Here is a 15500-nt window from a genome sequence, read left to right on the forward strand (position 1 = left end):
GAACCGCAGTCGACTACATGGGAGTACAGTGACATAGCCATTACGCTAACTGCTGGTTCCCTCAACATTTTAAATTTTTTTTAAGTTTATTTATTTATTTCCATTAAAGAGAGAGAGAGAGCAACAGCACCCCCAACAGGCCAAGATTCACCCTCAGCCTCAGCTAGCCCAGGACAATTGGCAGTGTGTGTCCAGCATAGGGACTGAACCTGGAACCTTGCCATGTGGGTCAACCTCATAGAGCAATGTGTTTGCCACTGTCTGGTCCCTTAGTGCAAAATTCTTTTTTTTTTTTAAACAGAATTGTTTATTTTTTAATTTATTCATTTATTTACTTTTAATTTGACACACAGAGAGAAAGAGAGAGGGGAAGTGAGAAAGCAAGCCACTAGGTCTAGGACTCAAACCTTGGTCTGTCATGTGGGAGTGTCCAGCACCTTAACCACCATGCCATGCCACCTGCCCAGTGCAAAATTCTTGAACAGTGCCTCTCAAAAGAAGTTTCAGGAATTCCTGAGGTTATTTATTTATTTATTTATTTATTTATTATTTATTTATTTATTTTTTTTGGGGGGGGGGAGGTTTTTGCTATAGGGTGCATGGGGACAGTGGGAGACAGAGAGACAGAAAGCGAGAGATCACTCCCCAGGGGAGATGGCCACGCTACAATCCCTTCTCCTCCATTCTCCTCTAGGGATCCTGGGCACGCATGCATACATGCCCGGCATGAGTTTCAAGTCACCGGGTCCGGGACGTGAACCGTGGTCAACTACATGGGAGTCCAGCGACATAGCCATTACGCTAACTGCTGGTCCCTTTATTATTTCAAACATTTCTTGTATTACTATTTAGAATGTGATAATATCCATCTTTGTTTCCTTTGTGAATTATAAGCAAATACTATGTTAAAATGTGCTGAACTGAATGTGATAATTCTGAAAAAAAAAATTGTTTTACCTATATAACATAATATGGGAACACATTCTTGTAATAAGTGAAAGCAATAAAGACACAGCTTAAAGGCTCCAATTCTGATCCTTTCCTTTAGACTTCTATTAGGATGGTTCCTGTATTCCATACCTTTTGACACGCGTTTACTTCCTTGTTAAGCCATATAAAATACACGCTTCAGAAAAACAAGTGTTGGGGACCAGCGGGGTGGGTGGTGGTGGTGGTGTTGAAGGTGCTAGACTCCCACATGGTCGGCCTTGGTTTGTCCCATGCCTGGCTGCTTTAAAATCATGCCGGGCACTATGGTGTGCCTGCCTGCCCCAAATCCCAGGAGAATGGGAGAGCGAGGACTGCAGCCTGGCCATCCTTCCTGGGGGTGATTTCTCGCTTTCTGTCTCTCTCTGCCTTTCTCTGGTAAGCACCCTCACTGTATGGCAAAAACCTTCAAAACAAAACAAAACAACGTAAATCTACTATATCTTGAATTTATTCAACAAATAAGCGGCTGTGTGGTCTGTTATGTGTGTGAGCTATTTACTTGCTGTGAATGTCCCAGCTTTTCACTGTTACTGCTCTGGACATAGGACTCCTTCCTGGTGCAAGCATGCTGGTGTTTCTCGGGCACTGAGAGCTATTAGCGACAGCGTAGAGAAGTTGTATTTGTAAATAATTGATCACGGAAATAATCTCCCACCGTGGCTGCACCCACTTTTACCAGTTTACCTGCCCAAGTACGATTTTTAATTACTGTTTACTTCGCAGAGACAGTTTTCCTCTGCGAGGGCTTCAGGCTGGGCGAGCGCAGCTCCCGGCCCTGTGCCTGCCCCAGGGTCCACCCGAGGCGGCACACCCCCAGCCTCTTTTCAGGCCCATCTCTCGGACCACCTTTTCCGCTCGGAGGCCCCGCCTCTCGGCCGCGGAGGGGGCGGGGCGAGGGCGGCCGTGACATCACTGCCGGCCCGGCGCCATCTTGCTGGTCTGCGGCCGGACTCGGATGTGGCGGCGGCCCTGGTGAGGGCGTGGGGAAGGGTGGGGTGAGGGGGCGAGGCCGCGACGAGGGCGGCGAAACTCTCCTCCCCTCTGCCCCACCGCGTGGGACGGCGTGAACTCGGTGTCGGAGGGATGTCCGCTTTCTCCGAGGCGGCGCTGGAGAAGAAGCTCTCGGAGTTGAGCAACTCGCAGCAGAGCGTGCAGACCTTGTCCCTGTGGCTCATCCACCACCGCAAGCACTCGCGGCCCATCGTCACGGTGTGGGAACGGGAGCTGCGCAAAGGTGAGCGGCCCGCGCCTCTCGGCTGCGTCCCTGGCGCCCCGGGACTCCCCACCCCGCTTCCCGGGAGCCCTGTCCCCTAAGCGCACCCCGCTTCTGGTCTCCGGCGGCCCTGGCCCCCTGGCGTCGGGAGCGCTGTCGTCGTGCCCGTGCGCGGTGGTCCGCGGGAGGAGGACGCCTCCGCGCTTCCTGCAGAGCCAGCGCTTAGTAGGTGCTTACTGGGTAAAGACATGAACAGTTTAGAAATTCGGTTAATAACACGGAAACAGTAGTAGGGGCTTGGGACTCCGCACCCAATTAAGGCCAATAATTCAGATCCTTTTTTAAAAAAAAATTTTTTATTCTGTCAATTATAATGCAAGATAGGGGAGGGGAAAAGTAGGGAAATAGAAAGGATAAGATTGGTGTGGATTTGGCGGTTAATTCTATCATTTCTGTAACACATCAACCCGGTCTTGTAAAATTAATAGCAGAGTCAGTTTTACAGTTGGGAAGTCTAAAATAAATAGATGCTTGATGGCTTGGAGAGAACCCTGTATTTGTAGACTTTGGAAAACCCGGATTTGGGTGCATTTCTTATCACTTTTGGATCGCCCATACCTCACCTGTAAATGAGGGCTTTAGATGAAGTGATCTGAAGGCCCTAACTGATCCTTGTTATGTGCCTCTCGGGCTGCGTGTTTGTTTTCCCAAAGATTATTGATAGTGCTCCTGAGATAAAATAAACTTCCTTGAGCAGATGTGTGCTACTGAAATATTCAAAATCGGTTCATCTCTGCAGAGCAACTTAATCAAAAGAATTGGTTGTATCTTAGTAGACTAGAATTTTAAAATTGTCATTTGCTTGGTGTGAGTTTGTACCTTAATTCGTAATTTGTTGAATAGAGTGGGCACTCATCATTATTGTTTCAGACATCCTGATAGTTATGATTATTTACTGAGTATTAACTGTTCTTTAATCTTTGTCAAAATAGATGATTACTGACCCCTATGAAATGAAAACTGTATGATGTATTAACATGAGAACCAAAATGTGTTGGCTGCGTAGAATGGAGACTAATTTTCCTTGTCTTGTGTATCTGTATGTGGTTAAGAAAATGTCATCCTTCAGAAGAAATGCTGATTTTATAGCCTTGTTTTTCAGTTTTTAGTAATTAGCGTGTGAGTATTGGCTTTTTCTGTGATGTTACAGAAGAGGTTTGAGAAACACTTTGAAACATTGATACAGATCTGGGAAGTAGCTGTGAACTTTGAGAAGTTGTGAGTTGATTACACTTCTCTAGATTTCAAAAATGGCAACAGGTTTTCTGTTTTTTTCCTTTCTTTTTGAAAGAGCATTTAGAAACATATAATCAGTAAAGAATTGAAACCCAGAACTTAGAACTGTTACATATCAGTAGAAAAATGGCCATACTGTTTATAGGCATTTCACAGGCTTATAGGTAACCTGAAAGGCCGATAATTGGTGTGTTCTAATCAGGAAGAAAACAAATCAGTGAGGTACGAGTTTACGAGTTTACGTTGATCAGTTTGGAAAAATTAGAAGGTATGAAAATATTAAGAATTACTGAGATGAAGAGAAATAAGAACTGTCATGCTGCCAGATGGGTGTCTGAAAAGATATAAGCACATTGGAGTGCAATTTAGCAACCCCCAGTGAAGGTGAAAATACGTATGAGAGGATTTAATAACGTTCATGGGAAAATGGTTTTAATGTAGGTGTTTATTTTGGTGCAAAATATTGGAATCTGCATTTTTTTTGAGAGGTTTTTGCTATAAGGCGTGTGTGCTAGCCTGAAAGACAGAGAGACAGAAAGTGAGAAATCACCCCCTGGTGGGATGGCCACGCTGCAGTCCCTTCTCCCCCATTCTCCTCTCTGGATCTTGGGCACATATTGCACACACGCCCGGTGTGAGTTTAAGCCATTGGGTCTGAGGTTGACTACATGGGAGTCCAGCGACAGCCATTACACCAACTGCTGACCCCATAGTTTTTTAATAATATACATTTACATGAATTTTTTTGAAGATTCCTCTCCCCACTTTGTATTTGGACCCAACAGTTCTCTTTCCAGGAATCTATCCTAGGAATAAACAGTATAAGAAATAAGGATTATTGCAGCCTCTTAATAACAAAATTGGAAACAATTTAAACATCCTATTAGAGAAGGACTAATAAATACATTGTGGTACTCATGTACTGTAATAAATACTCTGTAAGTTTCATGAATGAGTTAGATTACTGTAGGTCTAGGTCATGGCTGTATTAAACAAAATCAAAAGCAAAGTCTGGGGATCAGCTGATGGCCTGGTGGTTAAGGCTGGATTTCCACTTGCCTGACTATAGTTCAAGTGTGGGATCCAGCAGCTTGAAATTCATGCTGGGCACATGTGTTTGCATGCCCGAAATTCCAAATGGAAAAGGGATTGCAGTATGACTGTTCCCACCTCCTCCAGGGTGACTTCTCACTTTCCTTTCTTCTTTTTCTCTCTATCCAGTGTACGTTTGCTATTACAAACACCAGAAATGAAAAAAAGAAAGAAAGAAAGATCTGAGTCAATATGCTATTTGATCACACATGCAAAACAATACTCTGTTGTTTATAGATACATGTAGTTACAGTTAAAATATCCATAGTCATGATTAACACCGTATTCCAAGTTAGTCGTTACCTTAGGGGGAGAGGAAATAGAATGTGATCTGTGGTAGTATTTCATATGTTAAAAAAATATTGGTACAAATGCAGGAGAGTGATATGTTCTATTAGTGTTCAGGGATGTTTCCGTATGTCCAATGTTTCATAATTAGAAACAATGAAAGGTATATAAATAGATGCTTTAGGAAGAGGAAGGTGATGTGATAATAATGGTGGTGGTAATGGTGTTGGTAGCCAACGGGCTGCTGCTGCCACTGCTGCCATGCCTGTGTTGGTCTGAGTCAAGTCTGCTGAGGGCTTCCTGATGCCTTTGCCGGGCATAGCCTTTGTGTCCTCCTCCTCTGCAATTTTGGTCCTCAAACCTAATGCTCCTCATCTCCTGTAGCCCAGTGCTAATGGCAGTTACTTACTGAGCTGGTAGCAGACATAGTCTAAGGAAAATTGGTTCAACATTTTGTATAAAGCTAGGCATTCTTTAGTTTCTAGAAGTGAATACATTAGACAAAAAAATGTGACAAAAGGAGAAATTACTATTCAAATATAGGAAGATGAGTAGGTAAAATGAGACATGGTAATCATGCAGTTATGAGGGTTTCCCCCTCTTTTTCTACCTTCCTTATCTCTGTCTCCTTTAAAGAAAGAAAATTTCTGTTTGGAGGGATAAACCCCAAGGACTTTACGAAGACTAAAAGTGGCATGTAATTCCCTGATAAATAGAATAAAGTGTAACCAAAAATGTAAGTGACCATTTTGTTGTTGTTTTCTAACAACTTTATTAAGATATAATTTATATACCATGTAGTTCATCCACTTAAAGTGTACAATTCAGGAGTATATTCATAGAGTTGTAAAACCAATACCACATCAGTTTTAGAATGTTTTCATTACCCCCAAGGAAGCTCCATGCCTTTTAAATTGTCAATCCCCACCATGGGGGGGGAGGGGTCTCCTGATCACCATCTCAGCCCTAGGCAACCACTACTTTACTTTGTCTCTACTGATTAGCCTATTTTTAGCATTTACTATTAATGGAAGTACATGATGTACTCTTTGTAACTGGCTTCTTTAAGTTAGCGTGTTTTCTAGGTTCATCCATGTTGGAGCATGTATTAGTGCTTCTTTCTTTCTTATAGCCAAGTGTACTCCATTGTTCAAGGGAACCTCAACAAATTTGTGAAAAAAATGGGATTAAAGTGCAAAATTTTGTTGCAGAAAGGTTTTGAAATTCATAAAGCCTGTTCATTTTCATTTTTTCATACTGTGCATTTTCTATGAAGTTTTCAAAAAAACTCTCATGAATTTATCCATTCATTAGTGATAGACATTTAGGTTGTTTCTACTTTGATAATGAATAATGCTTCTATGCTCATGTATAAGTTTTTCTGTGAATGTGTTTCCATTTTTCTTGGATATATACCTATGGGTAGAATTGCTTGGTCATATAGGAATAGGAACCCTGTGTTTGTTCTGTGGAACCACGAGGCTATTTTCCACAGTGGTTGTACCATTTTAATACATTCCCACCCACAGTGAAGGAGTTCCCTTTACTATTGATCTGTCTTTGATTATAGCCACACTGGTGTTTGTGAAGTGGTATCTCATTATGGTTTTGATATGTATTTCCCTGATGACTAATATGTTGAGCATATTTTCATGTGCTTTCTGGCTTGACTGTATGTTGCCTTTGGAGAGACATTTATTCATATCCTTCCCCATTTAAAAATTAGTTTATCCATATTGTTGAGTTGTAACTGTTTCTTATTAAGTATTCTGGATATAAGTGTTGTATCAGCTCTATGACTTGAAAATATTGTTAGAGTGGTGAGAGAAATCATCTCTGCATAGGTGACAGTTAAAGACTTATCTGGGACCAGCAGGTGGCATGGTGACTAAGGTACTGGGCTCCTTCCTATATGTTTGACCATGGCCTGAGTCTGGACCTGGTGGCTTGCTTTCTCACCTTCTCTCTCTGGTGAGCATATGTGCCCTATGGCAAACTAAAATGAATAAAAATAATAAATAAAACTAAATATATTTATTATTAATAATAAATGGAATAATACATTTATTTATTATAAATTTAGTTTTATTTATTATTATTATATTTTTATTTGACGAGGGGGGGGTAGGGTAAAAGTGAGAAAGCAAGCTCTAGCTCCAGGTTTCAAACCACGGTCAACCATGTGGGTGTTTAGCACCTTAATCACAATGCCACCTGCCAACCCCAAGCAAATAATTTTAAATAAATACTTTATATGTTTTAATTTCCAATGTAATAACAATAAATATAACCCACTTAAACAAAAGCACTAGACTCTTCAATAATGTTTTTTTATGAATTATCTAATTTATTATTTTTAATTTGCTATAGATCATCCACACTCACCAGAAAGACAGGGAGGGGCAAAGTGAGAAAGCAAGCCCCCAGGTCTGGATCTCAACTGCGGTCCACCATGTGGTAGCCCAGCACCTTAACCATCATACCGTATGCTGGCCTCAAAACATTAACTCTTGTTAGCTATTAAAAACTAACTGCTGGGGGCCGAGGTTAAGGCAGCTGCATACCCCATGGCTGATTGCACTGCATGAATTCCAGACCTGATGAAGACAAAGGATTGTGGTGTGACCATGTCCCATTGGGTGTATCTGTGTATCTTTCTGTTTCTGGTAACTGCATGTGTCCACTGGCAAATTTAAAAAAAAGTTATATTATGAAAAATTAAATAATTTATAACAGTTCAGGATTTAAAAAAATAATTATTTAATTTTAGTTATTATTTTTAAATTTGACCAGAGAGAGAAAGAGAAGGAAAGTGAGAAAGCAAGATGCCAGATACGGGACTCAAACCATGATCAGCCATGTGGGTGTCCAGCACCTTAATCACCATGCTACCTACCCTCTCTCAGTTCAGGATTTTTTAAAAACAAACATTTAGGGACTAGCAGTTGGCGTAATGGCTATGTCGCTGGGCTCCCATGTAGTCGGCCGTGGTTCTAGTCCTGGATCCAGTGGCTTAACCTCATGCCGGGCGCGTCCAAGATACCAAGACGAGAATGGAAGAGAAGGGATTGCAGCGTGGCCATCCTCCCCTGGGGGGTGATTTTTTTGCTTTCTGTCTCTTTCTGTCTTTCTAGCGAGCACACGTGCCCTATTGCAAAAGCCTCCAAAAAAACAAAACTCAGACATTTAACCTAGCATATTGTCTTTTTAATATATGCACAAATCATAAGGTATATTGTATTCTACTTACAATTTTATTCTTCAAAACAGATTACTTTGGGTAGTCAAACTACCCAAATGTTTTTGTCAAACTATCAAAATGTTCACTTTTCTTAGTTATAGATCATGAGTTAGTATTTTAACAGTACTTCTGAAGGATAATTTTATTTGTCCACTTTGGTCCACAGACATTTAGACTCAGACATTTGGTCAAACATTATTTTGAATGTTTCTATGAAGGGTGTTTCTATGTGAGATTAACAGTTTAATTGGTAGTACAGGTTAGGCCTTTCCTAATGTGAGTGGGCTTCATCAGTCAGTTTAAGATCTGGTTAGAATGAAAAGGTTTCTCTCTATTGAAGAAGACAGAACTTTTCCTGCCTGACTGCTTTCAAGCTGGGTCATCAGTTTTTTTCTTGCCTTTACACTCGAACTGAAGCATTAACTGCTCTTCCTGGGTCTCTAGCATGCTATCCTTCAGGCCGAAACCATTGACCTCTTCTACGTGTCCAGTTTTTCAGCTGCGGATCTTGAAACTTGTCAATCCCATAATCTCATGAGCCAATGTTTTTTTAAAAGTCTATGTTTGTATCTGTTAAATCTCTGTTTATTTCTGTCTATTTATATCTGCCTATCTACTCATCTATCTACATTTTTATAGCTTCTCTTTGGGAGACCTCTTTGGAGAATTACCCTAAGTGGTCTTCTCTTTATCCAGATGTACTAAGTGGTATGAGTTCTTTATTTAGACCTACCAGCATTTAATTGATAAATCAACTAATACGTGCTTATAATTTGATGTTTAGATGGTATTCTACTTTGTACCATCAATATGCTGATGACTCAGTGATCCTTTTCTGTGTCCCAGTCACTAAATGGTATTTCCTGAGCATCGCAAATTCATCCTGCAAAGAACAGTTATTTTATGTCACCTTTCTTCTCTCCTATCTCTCTACCCTGTTGTCTTTTTTATTTTAGTGAAAGGCATTGCTATCTACATGTTGTCTAAGCTCAGAGCCTCAAGATCATTTCATCTCCTCTCTTCATACACTCAACTTCAGCCTTTTTCGTTATTTTGGGCAACATCTCCCTTGCCTCTCTTTGACCACTGCATTGCCCAGCTTTTCACCTTTCATTAGTGCTTTTCTCCCAGCTGATCTCCAGTCTCACTCACCTACCTAGTTGTTCGTACTAATAAATGCTAACATAGAATCTCTATGACTCAGTAATTCCATTCCTAGATATATAACCAAAAGAAAGGAAAACAGATTTTTTTTTTTTGGAGAGGTTTTCGCTATAGGGCGCTCGCCAGAGAGAGACATAGAGACAGAAAGCGAGAAATCACCCCCCCCAGGGGGGATGGTCACGCTGCAGTCCCTTCTCCTCCATTTTCCTCTTGGGATCTTGGGCACATACGTACATGCGCCTGGCGTGAGTTTTAAGCCACGGGTTCCGGGATGCGAACCACGGTAGACTATGTGGGAGTCCAGCGACATAGCCATTACGCTAACTGCTGGTTCCCAGGGAAACAGATATTTAAACAGATAATAAAAATGCTCAAAGCAGGAATATTCATAGTGGCAAAGGTGGAATGTACATCAGTGGATGGATGGAAATAAAAGGTATATCCATACAATGTAATATTATACAGCTGTAACAAGGAGTGAAGTACTGATACATACACAGTATGGGTGAGCCTAGAAAATATTATGGAAAGCATAAGAAGCCAGGTACAAAAAGGTCACATATGATTTCATTTATATGAAGTGTTTAGAGTAGGTAAATCCACAAGACAGAAGGTGATAATTAATTGCTAGAAGGAAAAGGGGGTGTTAACTGTTTAATGGGTATGGGGTCATCTTTGGAGGTGTTGAAAATATTTTGGAACTAGGTAAGTAATGGCTGCACAACCTTGTAAATGTACTAAAATGCCCTTGATCACTGATATGGTTATATCTTTATGTAAATTTCACGTCAGTAAAATAGTGATACAGATTCCTTGTAATATATCTGTTTCCCTTTTACTATTTATTTTTAGGGTTTTTGCCACAGGGCACACATGCTCTTGCCAGAAAAAGACAGAGATATAGAAAATCTAAGAAATCATCCCCCAGGGGATGGCCATGCCACAACGCCTTCTCCTCCAGTCTCCTCTTAGGATTTTGGGCACACACACTTGCATGACCTGCGTGAGTTTCAAGCCACCGGGTCTAGGATTCTAACTGGAACTAGCCATGTGGGAGTCCAGTGCCTTAAACCTCCATGCCACCTACTGGCCCTGAGACCCATTTTATGTAGGCATAAAATATAAAGTATGTACTTCAAATTAATGGTTAGAGGAGGTTAGAATATTAACAAATGATTCTTAGGTTACTACCTAATACCACATAAAAAATTAATTCCAGTTGAATTAAAGAGACAACATTGGGAAAATGTCAATTATAAAGTGTAAAAGGAAAATATGATACATTTATATGATACATTTATAATTGTATTTTAAAAATATTTATTAATTCCACTTATTATTTTTAAAATTTGACCAGAGAGAGGCAGAGAGAGAAAAAGGGTGAGAAAGCAAGCTACCAGGCCCAGGACGCGAACTGTGGTAGGCCATGTGGGAATCTAGCACCTTAACAACCACACCACCTACTGGCCCTGATTTATAATTGTTTTAAATCTTGTGTTGTAAAAGGACTTTCTAAATAAGATATAGGCCAAGATTCAAGTAGTGAATAGATTTGGCTATATTATAAAATTATAAAATCCAGGGGCCGGCGGATGGTGCAGGAGTTATGTCGTTGGACTCTCACATGGCCGACTGTGGTTCAAATCCTGGACAGGGTAACTTAAAAATCACACCTGGTGTGTTTGCATGTGTGCCCAAGATTCCAGGAGAAGAATGGAGGAAAGGGAATTGTGGCATAGCCGTTCCCCCGGCAAGTGATTTCTCACTTTCTTTCTCACTGTCCCTGTTTTTTCCTTCTCTGGTGAGTGTGTGCGGTCTGAGGCAAAAACCCCTTAAAAATAAGTAAAATCCTTGGACTGGTTAGGAAGCTGGATCTCACCTGGCTAATCATGTGGTTTCAAATCCCAGCCCCGGTGGCTTGAAAAACATGGCAGCATATGTGCATGTGTGGCCAAAGTCCTGACAGGATGGAGAAATGGAAGAGGGGATTGTGGTGTGACCATGCCCACTGGGGCTTCTTTCTCTTCCTTCCTTTTCTTTCTGTCTGACAAGTGCATGCACAGTCTGGCTTATTTAAAATAAAAAAGTAAAATTTCTGAATGGAAAATTAAATTTCATTCTTTTGTTTGTTTTTATATTTTTGCCAAAGTGTGTGTGGATTTGGTAGAGACAGAGAAATGGAAAGTGAGAAATCATCCCTCAAGGGGAGATGGCCACACCACAATTCCTTCTTCATTTTCCTCTTGGGATTTTGGTCATGAATGTTAAGCTACTTGGTCTGTGATTCAAACTGCGAGAGCCAGCTATGTGGGATCCAGAGCCTTACCCACCATGCTACCTCATGGCCCTCAAATTTCAGTCTTAAGCAAGAGATGCATAGAAAATAGTGGCAATTCCTAAGCAAGAAAAAGCTGATATTCAGAGCATATAAGGTAATCTTAGAAATTGACAAGAGAAAGTGAACATCTCAGTAGAAAAATGGGAAGATGATGTGAAAAGGTTATTCACAAAAGAAGGAATATAAATGACTAGGAAATTAGCTTCATTAATATTCAGGGAATTGAAAATAAAAATAATCCAGTGACTAGAAATTGGCAAAATATTTAAATATTGATGATGATGATATAAGGAAATGAGCATCTTTATTATATGATGGGAGTACAGACAGCTTTTTTGGCAAATAGTCTAGCTGTGTGTGTGTGTGTGTGTGCACGTGCGTGCACATGTGCGTGTGTGTATATGTGTGTGTATGGTTTAGACAGGATCTTACTATGTTGTGATTTCTCTTACCTCGGTAACCTAAGTAGCTGGAACTATGGGTACATGCCACTGTGCCTGACTTTTTGAAGGGAAGATTAGGAATTGAACCCAGGTCTTCCATTGACCTCATCCTGTCAAGCAGCAGTGTTTAATGTATGCTATCATGTTTGGGCCCTTTAACTGTATACCTTTTAATCTGCCTCTCAGAGTCTATCCTATAAAATACTTGTGCATATTTTCAAAGATTAAAATAATTTAAGATTCTAAACATACTATGTATTATGTTGACTAAGTAGCATTAAAAGGAGTGAGGCTATTGAGAAGATTGTTAACATGTTCAGGAATACAAAGATGTCTTAACTATATGAAGTCTGAAGGCTGTTTGTAAAATGTTTCGTATATTGTGATTTCATTTATAAAAAATTCTTGTGTATATATATTAGTTTGTATGTATATAATATGTTTGTTTGCAAATGTGCATACAATGGTTCTAAAAGGATATATTCACTAAATTATTAACCCGTATTTATCTGTAATGAGAAGGTGGAAATGAATGGACATGTCATTATATATGCTTAACTTTAACTTTTTTAAGGAATTATTTACTTGGGACCAGCAGATGGTGTAATGGTTATGTTGCTGGACTGCCACATAATTGACTGCAGTTCAAGTCCTGGACCTAGTGGCTAAAAACTCATGCTGGGCGCATGTGCATGTGTGCCAAGACTGAGAGAAGAAGGGAGAAGGGATTGCGGAGTGGCCATCCCCCCAGGGGGTGATTTCTTGCCTTCTGTCTCTCTGGTGAGTGCATGTGCCCTATAGCAAACATCTCTTTTTTAAAAAAGAATGATTATTTATTTAATTTTATGTATCAATTATTATTATTTATTTTTAATTTGCTATAGGGCACGTGCAATCACTAGAGTATAGAGCAAGAGTGAGAGAGAGCACATAAGCCTCCAGGTCTGGAACTCAAACCATGATTGTGCAAGAGTCCATCACCTTAATCACCACACCACCTGCTGGCCCCTTACTTTAGTTTTTAAATTAACTTTTCATGATGCATTTTAAAAATTATTCGCTGAAAATAACAAGATATTGAACCTCCATGAGCCTGTCACCCAGCTTTAGCATTATTAACTTATCTTTCTGGTTCTATCTAAATCATCCCACCCCAGCTGTGGAGAAGCAGCCAGCTGTGGCTGACCAAACTATCTTATTTGGGACAGACTGAATCCATTCAAGAATCATCTATTGATTATTTATTCTTTAGTAAAAAAAATATTTACTTTGTTAAAGCACTTTCTGGCCTACATTTATCGATTCACATGAACACGTCTTCTTCCCCCACAATTTCAGAGAACATACTCAGTGTGGGAAGCTGCACACCAGCGAGTCTGCCGAGGTTTCCCAGAGAGCAAACAATTACCATGATTGGGTCCCTGTTTGGGCGCCAGGTGTCCCGACCTTGCTCTGATTGGCCAGCTGTTCGGCTGTCCCGTTCCCCCCCCCCCCCCGGCGCGGACCCCCGCGCCGGTCATTGAAAGTTCATTTGGAACATGGTGATAGAATGTTATTTTTAATAACAGCTGCACTTTTCTTCCTGCTTTAGACCTAAATACACTACATTACTTTATTTTCCAGTCACTTATCCAGAAATAAAAGATAATATAATAAAGATCTAAAAGTGTTTTTAAGACCTGACCACTAATATTGTTCTCTTGGCCCTCTATGATCGGGATGGGCTGGATTTCACTGCTCTTCCCTCATTTCCTTCTTATATTTTGCCTTGGGTGTTCTTATTTTTCATGTTTCAGCTTATGCTTAATTTCCTCAAGGAGGCACTCACTACACCATTATCAAGTTTAAACACTTCTGCTAGGGGATAGTAGGGGGTGAGATGGAGGTGCTGGACTCCCCCATGGCCAACCATGGTTCAAGTCACGGACCTGGTGGCTTGCTTTCTCACTTTCTGTCTCTTTCTTATCAATATTTAAATAAATGAATGAATGAGTAAATAAAACATAATTCTTTTAAAAAATCAAATAATTCTTTAAAAAGACTTATTAATTTTATTTATTATCATTATTTTTTAAATTTTATTTTAGGTCATGTGCACTCATCAGAGAGAGAGAGAGAGGAAAAGTGAGAAAGCAAGCCATCAGTCTGGGATTCAAACCGTGGTTGCCTATGTGGGAGTCCAGCACCTTAACCACCTGCTGGCCCCTGTTATTATTGTTATTATTTTAAATAACTTTATATTTTATTATTATTTTTTAGAGTGTTTTGCCTTAAGGCGTATATACTCGCTGGAGAAAGAGAGAGACAGAGACAGTAAGAAGGAAAGTAAGAAGCCACCCCCAGGCTGAATGGCCATGCTGCAATCCCTTCTCCTCCATTCTCCTCCTGGGATCTTAGGCAGAGCTTGGCCATGAAACTGCTATGCTATCTGCTGGTCCTAGTTTTATTATTTATTTTTTAGTGTTGCCATAGGGCACATGTGCTCACCAAAGAGAGAGAGAGAGGAAGAGGGAAAGTGAGAAAGCAAGCCTCCTGGTCCAGGACTCAGACCATGCTCAGGCATGTGGGTATCCAGTGCCTTAACCACCACACCAACTGCCAACCCCTAGTTTTTCTTTTTTTTTTTTTTTGAGAGAGAGGTTTTTGCTATAGGGCACGTGCGCTTGCCAGAAAGACAGAGAGAGAGAGACAGCAAGAGAGAAATAACCCCCTGTGGGGATGGCCACGGCACAATCCCTTCTCCATTCTCCTCTCGGGATCTTGGGCAGGCACGTTCACACGTGTGGCCCCGCGTGAGTTTAAGCCATGGAGTCTGGGACTCGAACCGTGGTCCAACTACATGGTAGTCCAGTGACATAGCCATTACGCCAACTGCTAGTCCCCTAGTATTTTTTTTTTAAGAATTATTTATTTAATTTTATTTATTTACTCATTTACTTTATTTTAATTTGACCGGAGCAAGACACACACACGGAGAGTGAGTGAGTGAGAGAGAGAGAGAGAGAGAGAAGAGAAAGTGAGAAAGCAAGCCACCAAGTTGGCCATGTGGGAGTGTCTAGCACCTTAACTACCATGTCATCTGCTGGTTCCCCCAACCTCTAGTATTATTATTTTAAAGTTTGTTTATTTCAGTATAGCAGTTAGCATGGTTGTTCAGGCGATAGATCCCACATGTCCAGTTACATAGTTTTGATTCCCAGACTCGGCAGCTTGAAAAACACACTGCACGCTTAGCTTTGCGCAGTGGCAGTATCGTAGCCAATGAGGTTTATCTGAGGCGTGATTATTGCTAATTGAAAAACACCCTGCACGCTTGTGTGTGCCTGTCTCCAAACCCCAAGAAGACAATGGAGAAGTTGGGATTGTGATGTGTTTATCTCTCCTTGGGAATGCTTTCTCATTTTCTCTTTCTCTCTGTCCACCTTCTCCCGCCGC

The 15500-nt window shown here is 40.7% G+C and overlaps 1 protein-coding gene and 1 pseudogene across 3 annotated transcripts in view; both read left to right on the plus strand.

Annotated features, from left to right (window-relative positions):
* Nucleotides 1-1929: 1929 nt before the first annotated feature.
* The window catches only part of RPRD1A (regulation of nuclear pre-mRNA domain containing 1A), a 66045-nt gene continuing 52474 nt past the window's right edge, over nt 1930-15500 (plus strand). For all 3 annotated transcript variants that reach the window (XM_006150521.3, XM_027772646.1, XM_014588621.2), the window contains exon 1: nt 1930-2224. In XM_006150521.3, coding sequence (XP_006150583.1) covers nt 2074-2224 — 151 coding nt within the window. In that variant the 5' untranslated portion in view covers nt 1930-2073. The remainder of the gene's footprint in view (nt 2225-15500) is intronic.
* Nucleotides 15298-15465, plus strand: LOC114008130 (uncharacterized; annotated as a pseudogene).

Source organism: Tupaia chinensis, unplaced genomic scaffold, assembly GCF_000334495.1.
Source record: "Tupaia chinensis unplaced genomic scaffold, TupChi_1.0 Scaffold000290_1, whole genome shotgun sequence".
Classification (NCBI taxonomy): domain Eukaryota; kingdom Metazoa; phylum Chordata; class Mammalia; order Scandentia; family Tupaiidae; genus Tupaia; species Tupaia belangeri.